This window comes from Arachis hypogaea, chromosome 3 (assembly GCF_003086295.3).
Source record: "Arachis hypogaea cultivar Tifrunner chromosome 3, arahy.Tifrunner.gnm2.J5K5, whole genome shotgun sequence".
NCBI lineage: Eukaryota > Viridiplantae > Streptophyta > Magnoliopsida > Fabales > Fabaceae > Arachis > Arachis hypogaea.
The window spans coordinates 125,669,725-125,682,876 of NC_092038.1; the positions used below are offsets into that span (position 1 = coordinate 125,669,725).

Consider the following 13,152-nt stretch of genomic DNA (forward strand, 5'->3'; position numbering starts at 1 on the left):
CAACTTAATCAAATTTACTTGCCAAAAAACTTGAATGTGTAAGGAACTGAATTTTCACAATCTCTGACATGCAATAAAGTAGAAAGTTTCTAGGCCTAGACTCGTATATCACGGGCTCTACAAAGTTGGTGCAGGCCCAGAGTGGTTGAGGAGTATCTAGATCGTCATCCGCAGCCGAACAGCCTTAGCTCAGAGTTCAAATTCTAGAAGGTGCATTTGTGGAAAAAAAAATGTGATAAATGTGTGAAGAGTGTGTGGGTGTGTTGTGTATGTAGGATTGAAGGTTGTCCAATCCATTAGGGTATCTAAAATTGGGGGTTGTCCAATCCACTGACTAAAAAAAAAAAATCGTCATCCGCATCTTGCCTCTGTGTTTATGTGAGTTTTAGATACTTCCTTTTCCGTTTATGCATGAAACTTCTTAAGTCCACACTACTGACTGACTCAGCCATAATACATTTTTCATTAATTCGAACAGAACATAAGAAAGAATCTTCACTCTCCAGTATCAAATATGAAAAAGGACTTGATTCCCAACATACTTGTGCATTGAATTCTTCCGCAAATTTGTTTCGTTGCTCATTGATCTTTAAATCGAAAAGGAGAAAAAGAAAAAGGCAATTACAGTGCCGGCAAAAGATGTTGGTTTGTCCTACGTAAAATATTATGAATCCAAAATTGCTGATAGATATGAAATTAAATATTGACTAAAAAATAATTAACAGAAAAGTCATTGGTTTTGACAATGATCAGCTCAATCCCAAAGTAAACTTAGTTTAACATTGTGTTTCTCATACAAGAAAGACAGTCTTTCCTCCACCTAAACTTTTCCATCAAGAAAAAAGGTGTTTCTCTGTTATCAGGGGGCATCTGATTTCCCTACAAGGAAATACTTGGTTTGAAAATAGGTCCCACAAAATATTTTTATACAGACAATATTCTATAATAGTTTCAACTTTCAAGACAGAACCAGCAGTTTGTGAAATCTGAAACAATCATGTTAGATTTCCTAAGACACATAATCTTCAATTAATAATGATTTTGAGATTATGTCTCTCTGAATCATAGTAAACACATTCAGCATAAGAAAGAGAGCCAAACATCTTATTTCGGAAGTTTCTCGTCTGCAACATCACTAGGGAGGTCCAGACCTGGAGGTATCTTCCCTGGATAGTTGGTTGTTGATGCTGTTGATCCTGTCATACTGGAAGGAAAACAAAAATCAATGAAAAGGAACCTATTTTTACTGTCAGCTTGTATTTGCAAACTCACCTTCTATCGACAATGACCATCGAGCGAAGCTCACAATTGGCAAAGCTGCAAGGATATGTGAAACAAGTCCATCATTTACTTTAATTTCAATATAAAAGTTGTAGGAAACTAATCACAAATCAAAGTGCCCCATCCATCGGAATATTACAACATATAAACTTAGTACCTTACATATCAAACACAAAATACAGCAGTCACTCTCTACGCGTCTATTTACTGATAACAAAGCAAATAATAATTCTTTTCTTTCTAATAAAAGCATAGATTCAGGAAGCAATTGTAAATTGTATTATCGGAGCTTACTGCTTGGATATTTCCTTCTTCACCAAGGGGTTGCAATCATTTCCGAATCCATTCAAAGTATGAAACAAGAATCCACTATGTGTCACAATTGCTATCTCCTTCTCATTTCGTGTCCATAACCTGTGATGAAGTTAAGAGTAAAAATAGATCCTCTCAATTTAACTTATCTTTCACATTCGATGGAAATTCTCATCAGAACAGAATCACATATAACTAGTTGGATGGTTTGCTAGTACATCAGAACAGAATCACACAAATTCTCTTATTTTCCAAATTTCAAGGTCACAAGTGAGATCCAGGCTTTGAGAAGCTCAACACATTCAGCTATATCTAGAAAACTTTATTGAAACACATTAATTTATGGAAGATACTAGTGATTATATCTTCCAATTGCTAAGAGACAGAATAGAACTGCATTACCTAATTGATACATTAAAATATGATTTTAGTGTGACATAGCATTTAAGCTTTTTGATGATAATAAACACATACCAGTTCATGAACTTCATCCCCCTAGCTGCAAGTTCTTCCTTTGTCTCTCTAACATTGGCCTTCCACCAAATATCTTCATCGCTGTCTATCTGAAAAGAAAAGTCAAATAGATTATCACAAACCAGAGGAGAATATATTAAATCCTGGCCAACCCTTTTACGGCTTAGATAAAGGTGTCAGCCATCTTCATGAAAATAAGCATCGTAGGTATTTGAAGTCTATGTACTTGCCAGCGAAAAATCAACAGCAGGAAAAAGAAACTGATACTCGCTAACACTTCTTCTTCTATCACAAGGATGAACTCCCTGCATGAGAAAACATGCGGAGAGATTTGTAAGGCTCCTATTTGTCAATTTTAATATCACATACAAGGAACCTTCCATAGAAAACGTGTTAAACTGTATTTACTCATAAAAGATAAACACACAGAGAAAAAAAACAAAAACAAAACAAAACAAAAGAACTGGTAATTGATGTAGCCTAGATGTATTGGTATATGCACTATTCTTGCTCAATCTTCTATTCTCAGCATATAACATGAATTCCTGGATTACTTATTGATTAGAAAGTCCAGAATTAAGACCCCGAATCCATGGTGAATTTGCAGGTGAGGGTTAAAAGATTTTATTCCCATGACTAAAGGAAAATATCTCACATGCTGAGTTGGAGATTGAACTTCTTAACTGTAGTACATGTAATGTGATGTAATTTCCCTTGTAGAAGAATGTGGTGCCCAACAGGTAAGAAGATTACCAGACTGTAGAATGGCATACCAAATGTTCACGACAAAGCTCAACAGCAACGATTGGCGGGGCATTTAGACTTGAAATTGCAGCTCGATTGCAAGCTCCTGCGTTTGCCACCATAAGAGGCAGCACATCCGCTTTATCTGTGTAGCCTTCACCACCAAACACTCCAACAGCTGTTTGTAGAGTCCTACAACCATAAGTTGCATTACGCCGCTGTCTTTTGCCTCAGTGCAGTTACAAAGGAAATGCTCAAATAAACGGGTCTCAGATTTATAAGTAGGATAAACAAACAAAAAAATAAATTTATACCATACCTAGCTTAGCATAATATGAAGTTATAATTTGATAACTAATGTCCCTTAAGTTTCAGTTACTTCAATCTGTTCCCATACAGCACATGCATTGCTAGAGATGCCAAAATCTATATATGGATCCAGTAAATGGCCACTAGTTTTGGTGGTATGATAAGAAGTAAGTCTCCAATTCAACCACAAAATCCCTAGATAGTTAAGTTGACTCTTCCAATATACAATAAACGTCTGAGTCTCCTAATCCATGATGGATTCTAAAACCATAAAAGGGTAAATTGTTAAAGGAGACGTGGATACCTCATTAAAGGAGACGCTATGACAAGATCAATCTTGTTTATGAGACCGGAGGAGTGAACATGATTTCGCAAATTGTCAACCTGCAAAAACAGAAATCATTACAGTGACAAGAAGAAGAGGAAGAAGAAGAAGAAGAAGAGAGTAAAAGCTTGATAGCGAGTTGGGGGGGATTTACAAAACCTGTTGCCAGCCCAAGTGGTTGAGATGAGCATCAAAGTAATCGGGGTTCATGTAAGCCTTGTAGTTCTTGTCTCCCTCGACATTGTGGATCCCCTGCGCATGCCTGACCTGGCTGGATCAACACTCTAATTAAGTTCCCGAAAACAATGTAAGAGAGAGAGAGAGAGAGAGAGAGAGAGAGAGAGAGAGAGAGAGAGAGAGAGTAACCAACCAGGTGAATGGTTTTGCAGCGATGAAGCGGGAACAGAGTTGGAGCAGCAGCGCCACCATCCATGGTCAAGCAGATCGAGAGGTGAGGGAATATCTACGCTATCTTAGCCACCTGATTAATAATTATATCTGCTTCCGTCACTTCTCTTCTTTTCTTTTTTATTAATGTTAATTTTAATATCTTGATATAAATTATTTTTGCCCAACTTTATTGTCAAAACTTTATCCACTTAACAAAAATAAGCTTAAGCTTTCCTTTTTCTTTTCCAAAGTAATTAATAATTATGGTTTTTTATCAGAATAAACAATTATAATTGACCTTTAATCGATGGTCTTGATCTCTCCTTCTCTCGTCGGAGAAGCAGTGGAGAGCAATGAGAGCAATGTCAGCGAAGCTACCATCACCACTCTTCCCATGGCTCATCTTCATAACACTCGCATCCCTCTATTTCCTCTCTTCTTTCATCTCCCTCAACACCCCTTCTTCCTCTTCCTCTTCTTCTTCCACTTCCCAATCACTCTCAATCCCACACTGTGATCTCTCCAAAGGTCGCTGGCACTTCGATCCAAACCGCAAACCTCTCTACGACGACACCTGCCCCTTCCACCGAAACGCATGGAACTGCATCAGAAACCAGCGCCAAAATCTCACCTTCATCAACTCCTGGACCTGGCGCCCACACCGCTGCGATTTGCCTCGGATCGACCCGCTTCGCTTCCTCACTAAGATGAGGAATCGGAATGTTGGCTTTGTTGGCGACTCCCTCAATGAGAATTTCTTGGTTTCTTTCCTCTGCATTCTCAGGGTCGCTGATGAGAGTGCTAAGAAGTGGAAAAAGAAGGGTGCTTGGAGGGGTGCTTATTTTCCCAAGTTCAATGTCACCGTAGGGTATCATCGTACTGTTTTGCTCTCCAAATACCAGTAAGTTTGTTATCATTAATCAAGCACTTTCCGTGTTCTTTGTTTGATTCTCAGTATTGCAAAGGAGTTAACTTTTTTTCGAAATTTAAATTTTATTTTCTTGGGGATCACTGCTAGAGCTTTGATGAAGCATTTTTGTTAATGTTTAAAAACACGATTAGAGTTTATGGAACTTGAGATAAAAATGTAAAATTGTGAAAGTGTGGATTTTACCAATGATGGAAAGTAATTGATGAAATGCAGGTATATTACATGCTTATGCCTCTAATGAATGTAACTAACTACTATGTTATATAACTAACGAACTCAGTTGACCTCTAAATCACCAGAAAACTCTTAATTATCTAAGCAATACTTAAACTGGAAACTGTTTGGCTGTCGTAATCAACTGACTCTATATTAGTTGTTCCCAAGTATATTCTTTTTATGAGTGATAGTTAAGTGTCCTGGTTTACTTTGTTCTTGCTTTAAATGTTTGAAATGGCAACCTTATGTGCTCATTACTGATCAAACAAAGGTGGCAGCCAAAACAATCTGAAGCTGGGGTGGGAGATGCGCCACAAGGTATCTATCGAGTTGATGTTGATGTTCCTTCTGATGACTGGGCTAAAATTGCCGGGTTCTATGATGTCCTAGTGTTCAATACTGGTCATTGGTAATTCTTCTTTTCCTTTTCCCAAATTTTGGAAGTTTTGGATGATCTAGAGTTACTGTAATAGTGGGAAAAAAATTAAGCAAATATCATAAGGAGATGATTATCTATCAATATGTCTTGATACAGCTACTTTCCAGTTAATTCTGGTTTGCCACTGTATTTTCAAGAGTTTGTTCAGGATTTTGATCATTGTAATCTTTACAGGTGGAATTTTGACAAATTCCCCAAAGAGAAACCTCTTGTCTTCTACAAAGCAGGACAACCAATAGTTCCTCCGCCTGCAATGCTGGATGGACTTAAAGTAGTCCTTGATAACATGATCGCATATATTGAAAAGGAATTCCCCAGAGACACTCTTAAATTCTGGCGTTTACAATCTCCAAGGCATTTTTATGGTGGAGATTGGAATCAAAATGGAAGCTGCCTGTTCAATAAGCCACTCGAGGAGAATGAGGTTTGTATTTCTGAGATTTACGTCTCTTTCTTTTCTTTTCTTTCCTTCTTTTTTTTCTCACAGTGAAAATCATTCTCCTGGTCCTCCAGACATAGTTTTCATTTGAAAATGGTTTTATTTTGAAGTTACTTATATATAGTTTTCATAGTTTGCATTGGCATAGAGATTTGGATACTAATACCTGGACAGCTTGAATTATGGTTCGAACCCAGGAACAATGGAGTTAACAAGGAAGCAAGACAGCTGAATGCTGTGATTGAAGAGGCATTACAAGGCACTGACATCCGAATGCTCGACTTAACTCATTTGAGTGAGTTCAGAGCTGATGCTCATCCGGCAATTTGGTTAGGAAGGAAAGATGCAGTGGCAATATGGGGTCAGGATTGCATGCATTGGTGTCTGCCTGGTGTCCCAGACACATGGGTTGATATACTGTCTAAACTGATACATGATAATTTCGAGTAACTGGTGTGCAATGTAAAGCTGATATCGGATCTTGTATGTCATGCACTGAAAATTTCCACTATAGATACTGGGGCCTGGCTGCCATGAATGTTTCTGGGACCAAGATGTGAGAATCTTGTGTTGTACATTATGATGTGGAAGGCTGTCTTTGATGGAAGAGAAGTTTTACTCCACGATGTTTGATGGAAGAAGTGGTTATTTTGGTTGAGCATGAGCCTACTATAATACTAAAAGCGGCTCCCTTGTAAATCCCCTACGCTTAAATTCTTTTATTCAGATTGTAATGATTATTATTTTTTGCGAACCTTCCATTGTGCGTTACACCTTTACTTGACAATGAGTGATGTGATCTATAACACAACTAATGATTTGATGCAACACTATTTAATTAGAGTGTATCTACATATCTTTTATTTTTCCTGTAACAATTAAACATTGCTGGTACTAAATGTTTGTAGCCGCTGCCACTTTGGCACAAAAGCTGAACATATTTAGTGCATTCATAATTGTACAAAAGGTATGCAGACAAGTGCCTTCTTATAACCAATGTTTGATCATGAAAGCCTCTGTACAATGGTTCAAGGTTGAAAATTCAAAAACATTGTCCGGTAAACATTGATCATGTGGAGCCCTGTCTCCCATCAATTCCTGGTCACTAGAGACCATGTCTCACAACGACACTACACCTAACTGTGGAAAAGTTGAGACCAGAGCAGTAGAATATCAATAGATTCCTTCATTTTATTTCACCCAAATGTAAACGAGAATTCAGTAAGAATATACAAACAGGTAAATTGTAAAAATACTGTCAGAGAAATTAACATCCAGCCACGCATCTCAGAAATAGAGTTGTCTGCAATTTGCAACGGTAGCTACTGCTGGACAATACGGACACTTGAATACTTGTGCGCTGCTTTTTGATAACCTCATAATCGATTGCTTGCGGAGAACATGATAACAGGGCAGCAGCATTGGGGGATTTTCTTCACTACATTGATCCCTACTCACAGGGCAAACAAAAATGGAATGAAAATGGAATTCCTTCCCAAGTTCTAGTGGCACCGGCAACTGTTTCATGGACTGCCACTCGTGCTTCTTTACGGCCATCACATTTGCCAGCTTTAAGAGTGTAGGCAACCCCTCAAATCCAGCTGCCATTGCTACACTCAAAGGACTCTTGTAGGACTGTCCAAAGAGAGTGCAAAACTGCCTATTAAGCTCCTCAGTTATCTCAGTCCAATTGGATGGGGAGACCAACTCAGGGTAGGGGGAGTTCTCAACCCTTCCAGAATATAAGAGGCAACCCATAAGCTTTTGGAACTCGTTCTCCTGGAGGGAAGCGAAAGGAGCAAGATAAGTCCGGGCATATTTTAAGGCATCTGCTCGGTTTCCATTTCGCAGGAGCTCTATAAATTGAAGCCTGTGTATTCTAAACTCGAGATTGAAACCATTCTGGACAAGTTTCTCTCGGTTGGCAGAGACCCATGTGAGAGCGGGCTGGATGTTTTTAACCCTCATAGCTTCTAGAATCTGATGCATTTCCAAGAACAGAGATCTCAGTGCAGTTGCTTCAGGCTCACCAGCCTCTTTCATAATGCTATCTCCAACATCAAATAAACCTTGATGGTAGAAGTGGTTGGCCAAGATTTGGTTTACAACGTGAGCATCATAGTCAGCAGTTCTGTATACCTTGGATATATCTGGGTATAATAGCTTGTCCAGGAGCTTTTGGTACTTGGTAACACTTATGTTCAATTCCTTCTGTGATCCTTCTAATTGTTGAAGTGCCCCGATAGCATTAAGCTTAAGCATAAGTTCTGTAAGAATGGATTTCTGGCTCTCCTGAGCTAACTGAATTGATATCAGTGCCTGTTCAATTTCATGGCCAATCTGGTCAACAATGTCTTGAGACTTGGAATAAGATAACTTCTGCTTCTTTGCCACATGGTCAAATGCATCTCTAATGTCATTCAGGTCCATCTTAGGTTTAAGTCAGAGACTCCTACAAAATTTTAACAAAAAGCAGTTACCACCAATTGTATTTATTAAAAGGTTGCAAGAAAGAAGGTTTGCATAAAGGTTTCTTCACATCTGTCTTATAGCCTCTTATCAACCACTCCCAAAGAGAATTCAAAATACTATATACTCAAAAGATTACAAGGATTTCAACCAGCCACCAACAGACCTATTATCCTGTAACCTTCCCTTTTTACCCTCTTTGAGTACTAATTGAGCAGTAGTAATATCCTATAATTATGACTAATTAACATAGATCAAGAGGTACATCTCAATCGGGGATATAAACAGAAAATTGACTGATTAGAGGAGAATGTAGCGTGTAGACAGGCTCACAAAAATGTATCTTTCGTATAGAATCAATCTTGCCCATAAAATAGTATCAAAATGGTAAATGCGATCACAATGGTCATAATAAGTAAACTTTTGACAGGGAAAGCATGCACTATCACTATGAACCCCAAACCCAACAAATTCCCTGCAGAAGCGTTACAGACACTTACGTATAACGAGAAGCGTGAAATAACAAATGCAGATTAAAATCATCAAAGGAACAGAATTTTCAAGAGCATGCTTATGTCACACGCACACCGAACAAAGGGTTCAAACTCCTTCAAATAACGAAATAAAATAAAAACACCAAACTTTTAATTAGAATAAAAAATAATGCATTCAACAGCAAATTGGATCCTAGTGGAATGAAATTTACATAGGGATAAAACAGCAGAGACAAAAAAGTGCAAAGCTCATATTCTTTTACTTCAGAAGTATTGTATATAATAATATATTCATGCAAATAATTCAAACCCCTTGTGAGAAGATCACACAGTCCCTGATTGCCACGAAATGGTTGCAGAACAACAAAACGAAACAAATTCACACCTTTGAAACGGTGGACTCAACATGATGAATGAAGCACCGAAACAGAACAAAACAAAGCCTTCGGGGGAAAAGAAAAGGTTCGATTACTTTGTCATTGATTTTGTCTAAAAACCTTCGAATTGGTGCAACAAGGTTAAGGAGGAAAAAGGGGAAAATAACAGCAAAAAGAGAGGGGGGAAACAGAAAAAATAGGGATTAAAATGAGAGGAAGTTAGTTATTGCGTTACCTGAGGGGTGAGCTGAGAGCGTGAGAGGAAAGGAATAATAACTGAGGTCGTGAAAGTGGTAGATAGAATGAGAGTGTAGGCATCATGTATGTGTGTTTAATGTTTATGTGTCACGCAAATCTAAATTGGTGTCAACTCGCGTCTATGAAGTTACGTTTGTACCCTCGTGTTCCTTGCAATGTAAGTACTAGTTGCCTAGTTGGTGCTTGTATTTTGTGCATGGACCGTTACATAGGAACAAAAGGAACCAGACACTTCCCCCTCTTTCTTTGGCGGCTGGCTCTCTCCATACAGATTGGTGAAAACTTTATTTCTTATTTTTTACATTTGACTAAATTATCTTAATTATTAATTTTATATAATTTTGACTAAATTCTCTTATTATTATTGTTATTATTTCGATATGTAGTAGATCACAACTGTGACAATGCTATTGTATTGTATCTTGGGTTGAAGACAAGCACACTGCTCACAGCAGAATCTACTGTTGGGGTCCAACCAGAAGTGAACGAAGGATTGTTTTCAGCAGATATTCTACGGGCTGACAGTGAACAGATTATGGAAGAAGAATCGAGTAGAAAAGTTGTATTCAATTTAAGATGATGACGTTAGATAAGACAATGTTAACGATCAGAGTATTATATATAAGGAAAAAGAAGAATAAAACAATTAATAGAACAAAACAAATTTTAGTCTTAAAAGGAGAAACCGTCATCCCTGCTATTACAGAAAACATCTCTATCAATCAGCAACGTTGTGATCATCTTGCTAATCAAATTTGAATGGGCCCGAACATGAGATTCAGATTCTTTCTATAGGGGACTAAGTTAGCAATAGTTTTAGACAAATTTTGACGGTATTAGAGTATTTATATTTTGCAGGTGGAAGATCGATAAAAAAAAGTTGTTAAGTGGTAGCATTAGTATTGTGATGTAGATTGGACCAAATAATTAAAAAAGGAGGAAAGCAGATAAAGATATTTGACGAAAACATATACAAAGCAACGACTTTAATTTGCAATTATTTTACATGAATAATCTAATGTCTCATCACGATCATGAATCGTTAACTACCATCCGCTGTAACAAGCACAACTCGAAAATTGTGACAAGCTCAATTCAGTGTGTGACATCTACACCTATGCACTTCTATAGTGTTAAACAAATAATGAAAAGAATTTCCCTCCAAAGGGCCTCAATTTACTATTGTAGTATACAAAATGGTGATGATTGTAGGCACCATATAAAAATGAGGACAAAATTAAGAAGACCTCACTTCTGAGACCGTCCCATTTTGACTCTAATCTTCTCTTCCATCACGGAAATTTCTGTCTCCAGATCATACATTCTGTTAAGAGCACGCATGTTCTCAAGTACTTCATTCAGACAGCGATTATCATTCCCATCACACCTCAGGTGTTGCATGGGACCATGAAGTAACTTGTTCACAATACCCATACTAAGTGCATAAATTGCTTCTTTCTGCTCCTTTGATATGTCATTACCCATCTTGGACAAACACTTATCCAGCTCAGAGGCTCTAATCCTTTCAACATAAGCTCTAAACTTCTTAATAGTAGGGACAGTTTCCAGCGAGTCTATCCACGCTTCAAATTTATTCAATTCCTCCAAGATAATAGCCTGGGCTTCTCTTGCTTTTTGGAGTCTGTCCTCCTTGTTAGCTACTACAACTTCCTGCAGATCATCCACATTGTACAGAAGTGCATTATCCAGATCCGACACACTCGGTTCTACGTTCCTGGGAACACATATATCAATGAAAAGTCGCCTTCTTTCTCCTTGGCTAATTGGAGGAAGCATATGGACATTCTCTTTTGTGAACAATGGGGATTTAGATGCAGTGCTGGTGAAGATAACATCAGCTGCAGCAGCACATTCAAGCATTTCTGAAAGAGGCCTGTAAACAACTTCAACATCTCTCAACTCATTACGAATAGCGTTGACCTTCTCTTCAGTTCTGTTAACAACAACCATTTTCTTGCACCCTTTTGCTACCAAATGTTTAATTACGAGTTTACCCATCTTTCCTGCCCCAATTACTAATACTCCAGCATCGACATAGGAAGACTCTGAAAGCTTCATCAGTCCCAGCTCCACAGCTGCAGAACTGACAGAAACTGATCCCGACGAAATGTTAGTCTCGCTTCTAACCCGTTTTCCAACAGAGATTGCCTGCTTGAACAACCCACTAATTTTCCTGTCAAAGCCGGCAACTCCTTGTCCAGCCTTCACAACTTGTTTTACCTGAGCAAGAATCTGACCTTCCCCGAGGACAAGAGAGTCAAGCCCAGCAGCTACTTCAAACAGATGCTTTGTGGCATCCTTGTTGTATAGCAAGATTTGGTGTTTACAAAGCTCATGTACCGGAACCCCACTTGTCTGCCAAGGAAATAATATCAACAGTTTTAGTAACATATGACATGTTTGTCAAACAACAACAACAACAACAATGATATGACGGGAGAGTACCTTTGACATCCATTCAGTTACTTCTTTAACACCACGGTGCTGTGAGAGGGCCACAACATATATCTCCATTCGGTTACACGTGCTAAGAACAGCAGCCTCTTCAATATGGTTCAAAGCACAGAGCTCAGTGATGACCTGAGGCCACTGCGCTTCTGGGATTGCAAGCTTCTCTCTTATCTCAACTGGAGCAGTGTGAATGTTGAGTCCAATTGCAATAATGCTGCTCTTTTCCTTAGTATATCCTAAAGGGGATAAACCAAACAAACCAAAAAGTCAACACCAAAATCCACATCCTATCCTATATCCTATTATGTACCGTCAGTTTCCTGGCTTGAAAAGATTGAAACTTCTATGCGGAATTCGAAAGACTTACTGTTAGCTGCGGAAGACTTGAGCAGCTCGAGAGGGGAAGGAGTGGAAGAGATCGGTTTTGGAGGGGTCTCATTTCCCTGCGAAACGGCGTCGCATCTAGGGTTGATAGATGGTGTTGATCTTGCGGAAAGTCGAGCGCCGGCGATGGAGGAGGGTTTGGAAAAGAGGGGGAGTTGGGAAGGAGAGCGCGGGAATGAGGCGGAGGTGCGAAGGGACGGAAGAGCGGCGGTGGCGGCAGAGGAGGAGGAAGCTGCCGCCATGGAATAGGGATGGGTGGTTGAAATTAGAAATGGAATTGAAGAGGGATGGGTCGGATTGGGTGCATGTGAGGTGCAGGTTGCAATTACATTAATAATGAAGAAAAGAAGGGAATTAGGGAGGGGGATGAATGGGGGGAATTGAAGATATTGTCTTGGTCTGACGAATCAACAAAAGCAGCAATGGAAGGGGGAGTCCACACGCCCCCACCGACCCATTCCTCAACCACCAACGTTGACGATCTCAGCCACTTTACTTTATAGCTTCTTTACCCCCTTATAAAACGTTTGAAATTTCTGATTTCTCTCTTTTAACCACCGCGGCACAGTAGATAATCGCTTTTTATTTAGAATAAACAAATGCTAGTTATATATCAAAATCAGTCATTAATACATCTATATATAAATAGATGAGTACTGTTAATCTTTTTCACTTACATAAAGCATAAAATTACGTTTTCGTTTATATCTCATATTCTTCTTCTTTCTCTTCCTTCTTCTTTTTTTTTTGTATTTTTCCTACTTTTTCTTTGCATATTTTATTGTCATTTTTTTCTTTGCATATTGTTTGTATTTTTCCTATTTTTTCTCTTTTTTTC

At 38.5% G+C, this 13,152-nt stretch overlaps 4 protein-coding genes across 9 annotated transcripts; 1 reads left to right on the forward strand and 3 right to left on the reverse strand.

Annotated features, from left to right (window-relative positions):
• Positions 1–737: 737 nt before the first annotated feature.
• On the reverse strand, positions 738–4,027 carry LOC112791332 (phosphoglycerate mutase-like protein 1). Of its 4 annotated transcripts, none has more exons than XM_072233459.1 (10): positions 3,816–4,024; positions 3,605–3,716; positions 3,425–3,504; positions 2,841–3,003; positions 2,298–2,372; positions 2,068–2,156; positions 1,576–1,695; positions 1,273–1,317; positions 1,102–1,204; positions 738–879 (listed from the first exon to the last, which is right to left on the reverse strand). In XM_072233459.1, the coding sequence occupies exons 1-9, from the start codon at positions 3,872–3,874 to the stop codon at positions 1,105–1,107; spliced, it is 843 nt and encodes a 280-aa protein (XP_072089560.1). In that variant the 5' UTR covers positions 3,875–4,024; the 3' UTR covers positions 738–879; positions 1,102–1,104. The 4 variants fall into 4 exon arrangements, with proteins under 4 accessions (XP_072089560.1, XP_025689903.1, XP_025689902.1 ...); XM_025834118.3 differs by having other exon boundaries at positions 3,605–3,712; positions 3,816–4,013; XM_025834117.3 differs by having other exon boundaries at positions 738–1,204; positions 3,605–3,712; positions 3,816–4,027.
• LOC112791330 (protein trichome birefringence-like 12) lies at positions 3,976–6,701 on the forward strand. Of its 2 annotated transcripts, none has more exons than XM_025834112.3 (4): positions 3,976–4,736; positions 5,254–5,391; positions 5,596–5,845; positions 6,035–6,701. In XM_025834112.3, the coding sequence occupies exons 1-4, from the start codon at positions 4,189–4,191 to the stop codon at positions 6,308–6,310; spliced, it is 1,212 nt and encodes a 403-aa protein (XP_025689897.1). In that variant the 5' UTR covers positions 3,976–4,188; the 3' UTR covers positions 6,311–6,701. The 2 variants fall into 2 exon arrangements, with proteins under 2 accessions (XP_025689897.1, XP_025689899.1); XM_025834114.3 differs by having other exon boundaries at positions 4,042–4,736; positions 6,058–6,701.
• Positions 6,702–7,026: 325 nt separating this feature from the next.
• Positions 7,027–9,562, reverse strand: LOC112791331 (protein RMD5 homolog). 2 transcript variants are annotated; one of them, XM_025834115.2, is made up of 2 exons: positions 9,436–9,562; positions 7,027–8,312 (listed from the first exon to the last, which is right to left on the reverse strand). In XM_025834115.2, exon 2 carries the CDS (start codon positions 8,288–8,290, stop codon positions 7,148–7,150), a length of 1,143 nt encoding a protein of 380 aa, XP_025689900.1. In that variant the 5' UTR covers positions 8,291–8,312; positions 9,436–9,562; the 3' UTR covers positions 7,027–7,147. The 2 variants fall into 2 exon arrangements, with proteins under 2 accessions (XP_025689900.1, XP_025689901.1); XM_025834116.3 differs by having other exon boundaries at positions 9,209–9,510.
• An 867-nt stretch (positions 9,563–10,429) lies between these two features.
• Positions 10,430–12,922, reverse strand: LOC112791329 (glutamyl-tRNA reductase 2, chloroplastic). Its single transcript, XM_025834111.2, has 3 exons — positions 12,298–12,922; positions 11,925–12,166; positions 10,430–11,834 (listed from the first exon to the last, which is right to left on the reverse strand). Exons 1-3 carry the CDS (start codon positions 12,554–12,556, stop codon positions 10,707–10,709), a joined length of 1,629 nt encoding a protein of 542 aa, XP_025689896.1. The 5' UTR covers positions 12,557–12,922; the 3' UTR covers positions 10,430–10,706.
• Positions 12,923–13,152: the final 230 nt, after the last annotated feature.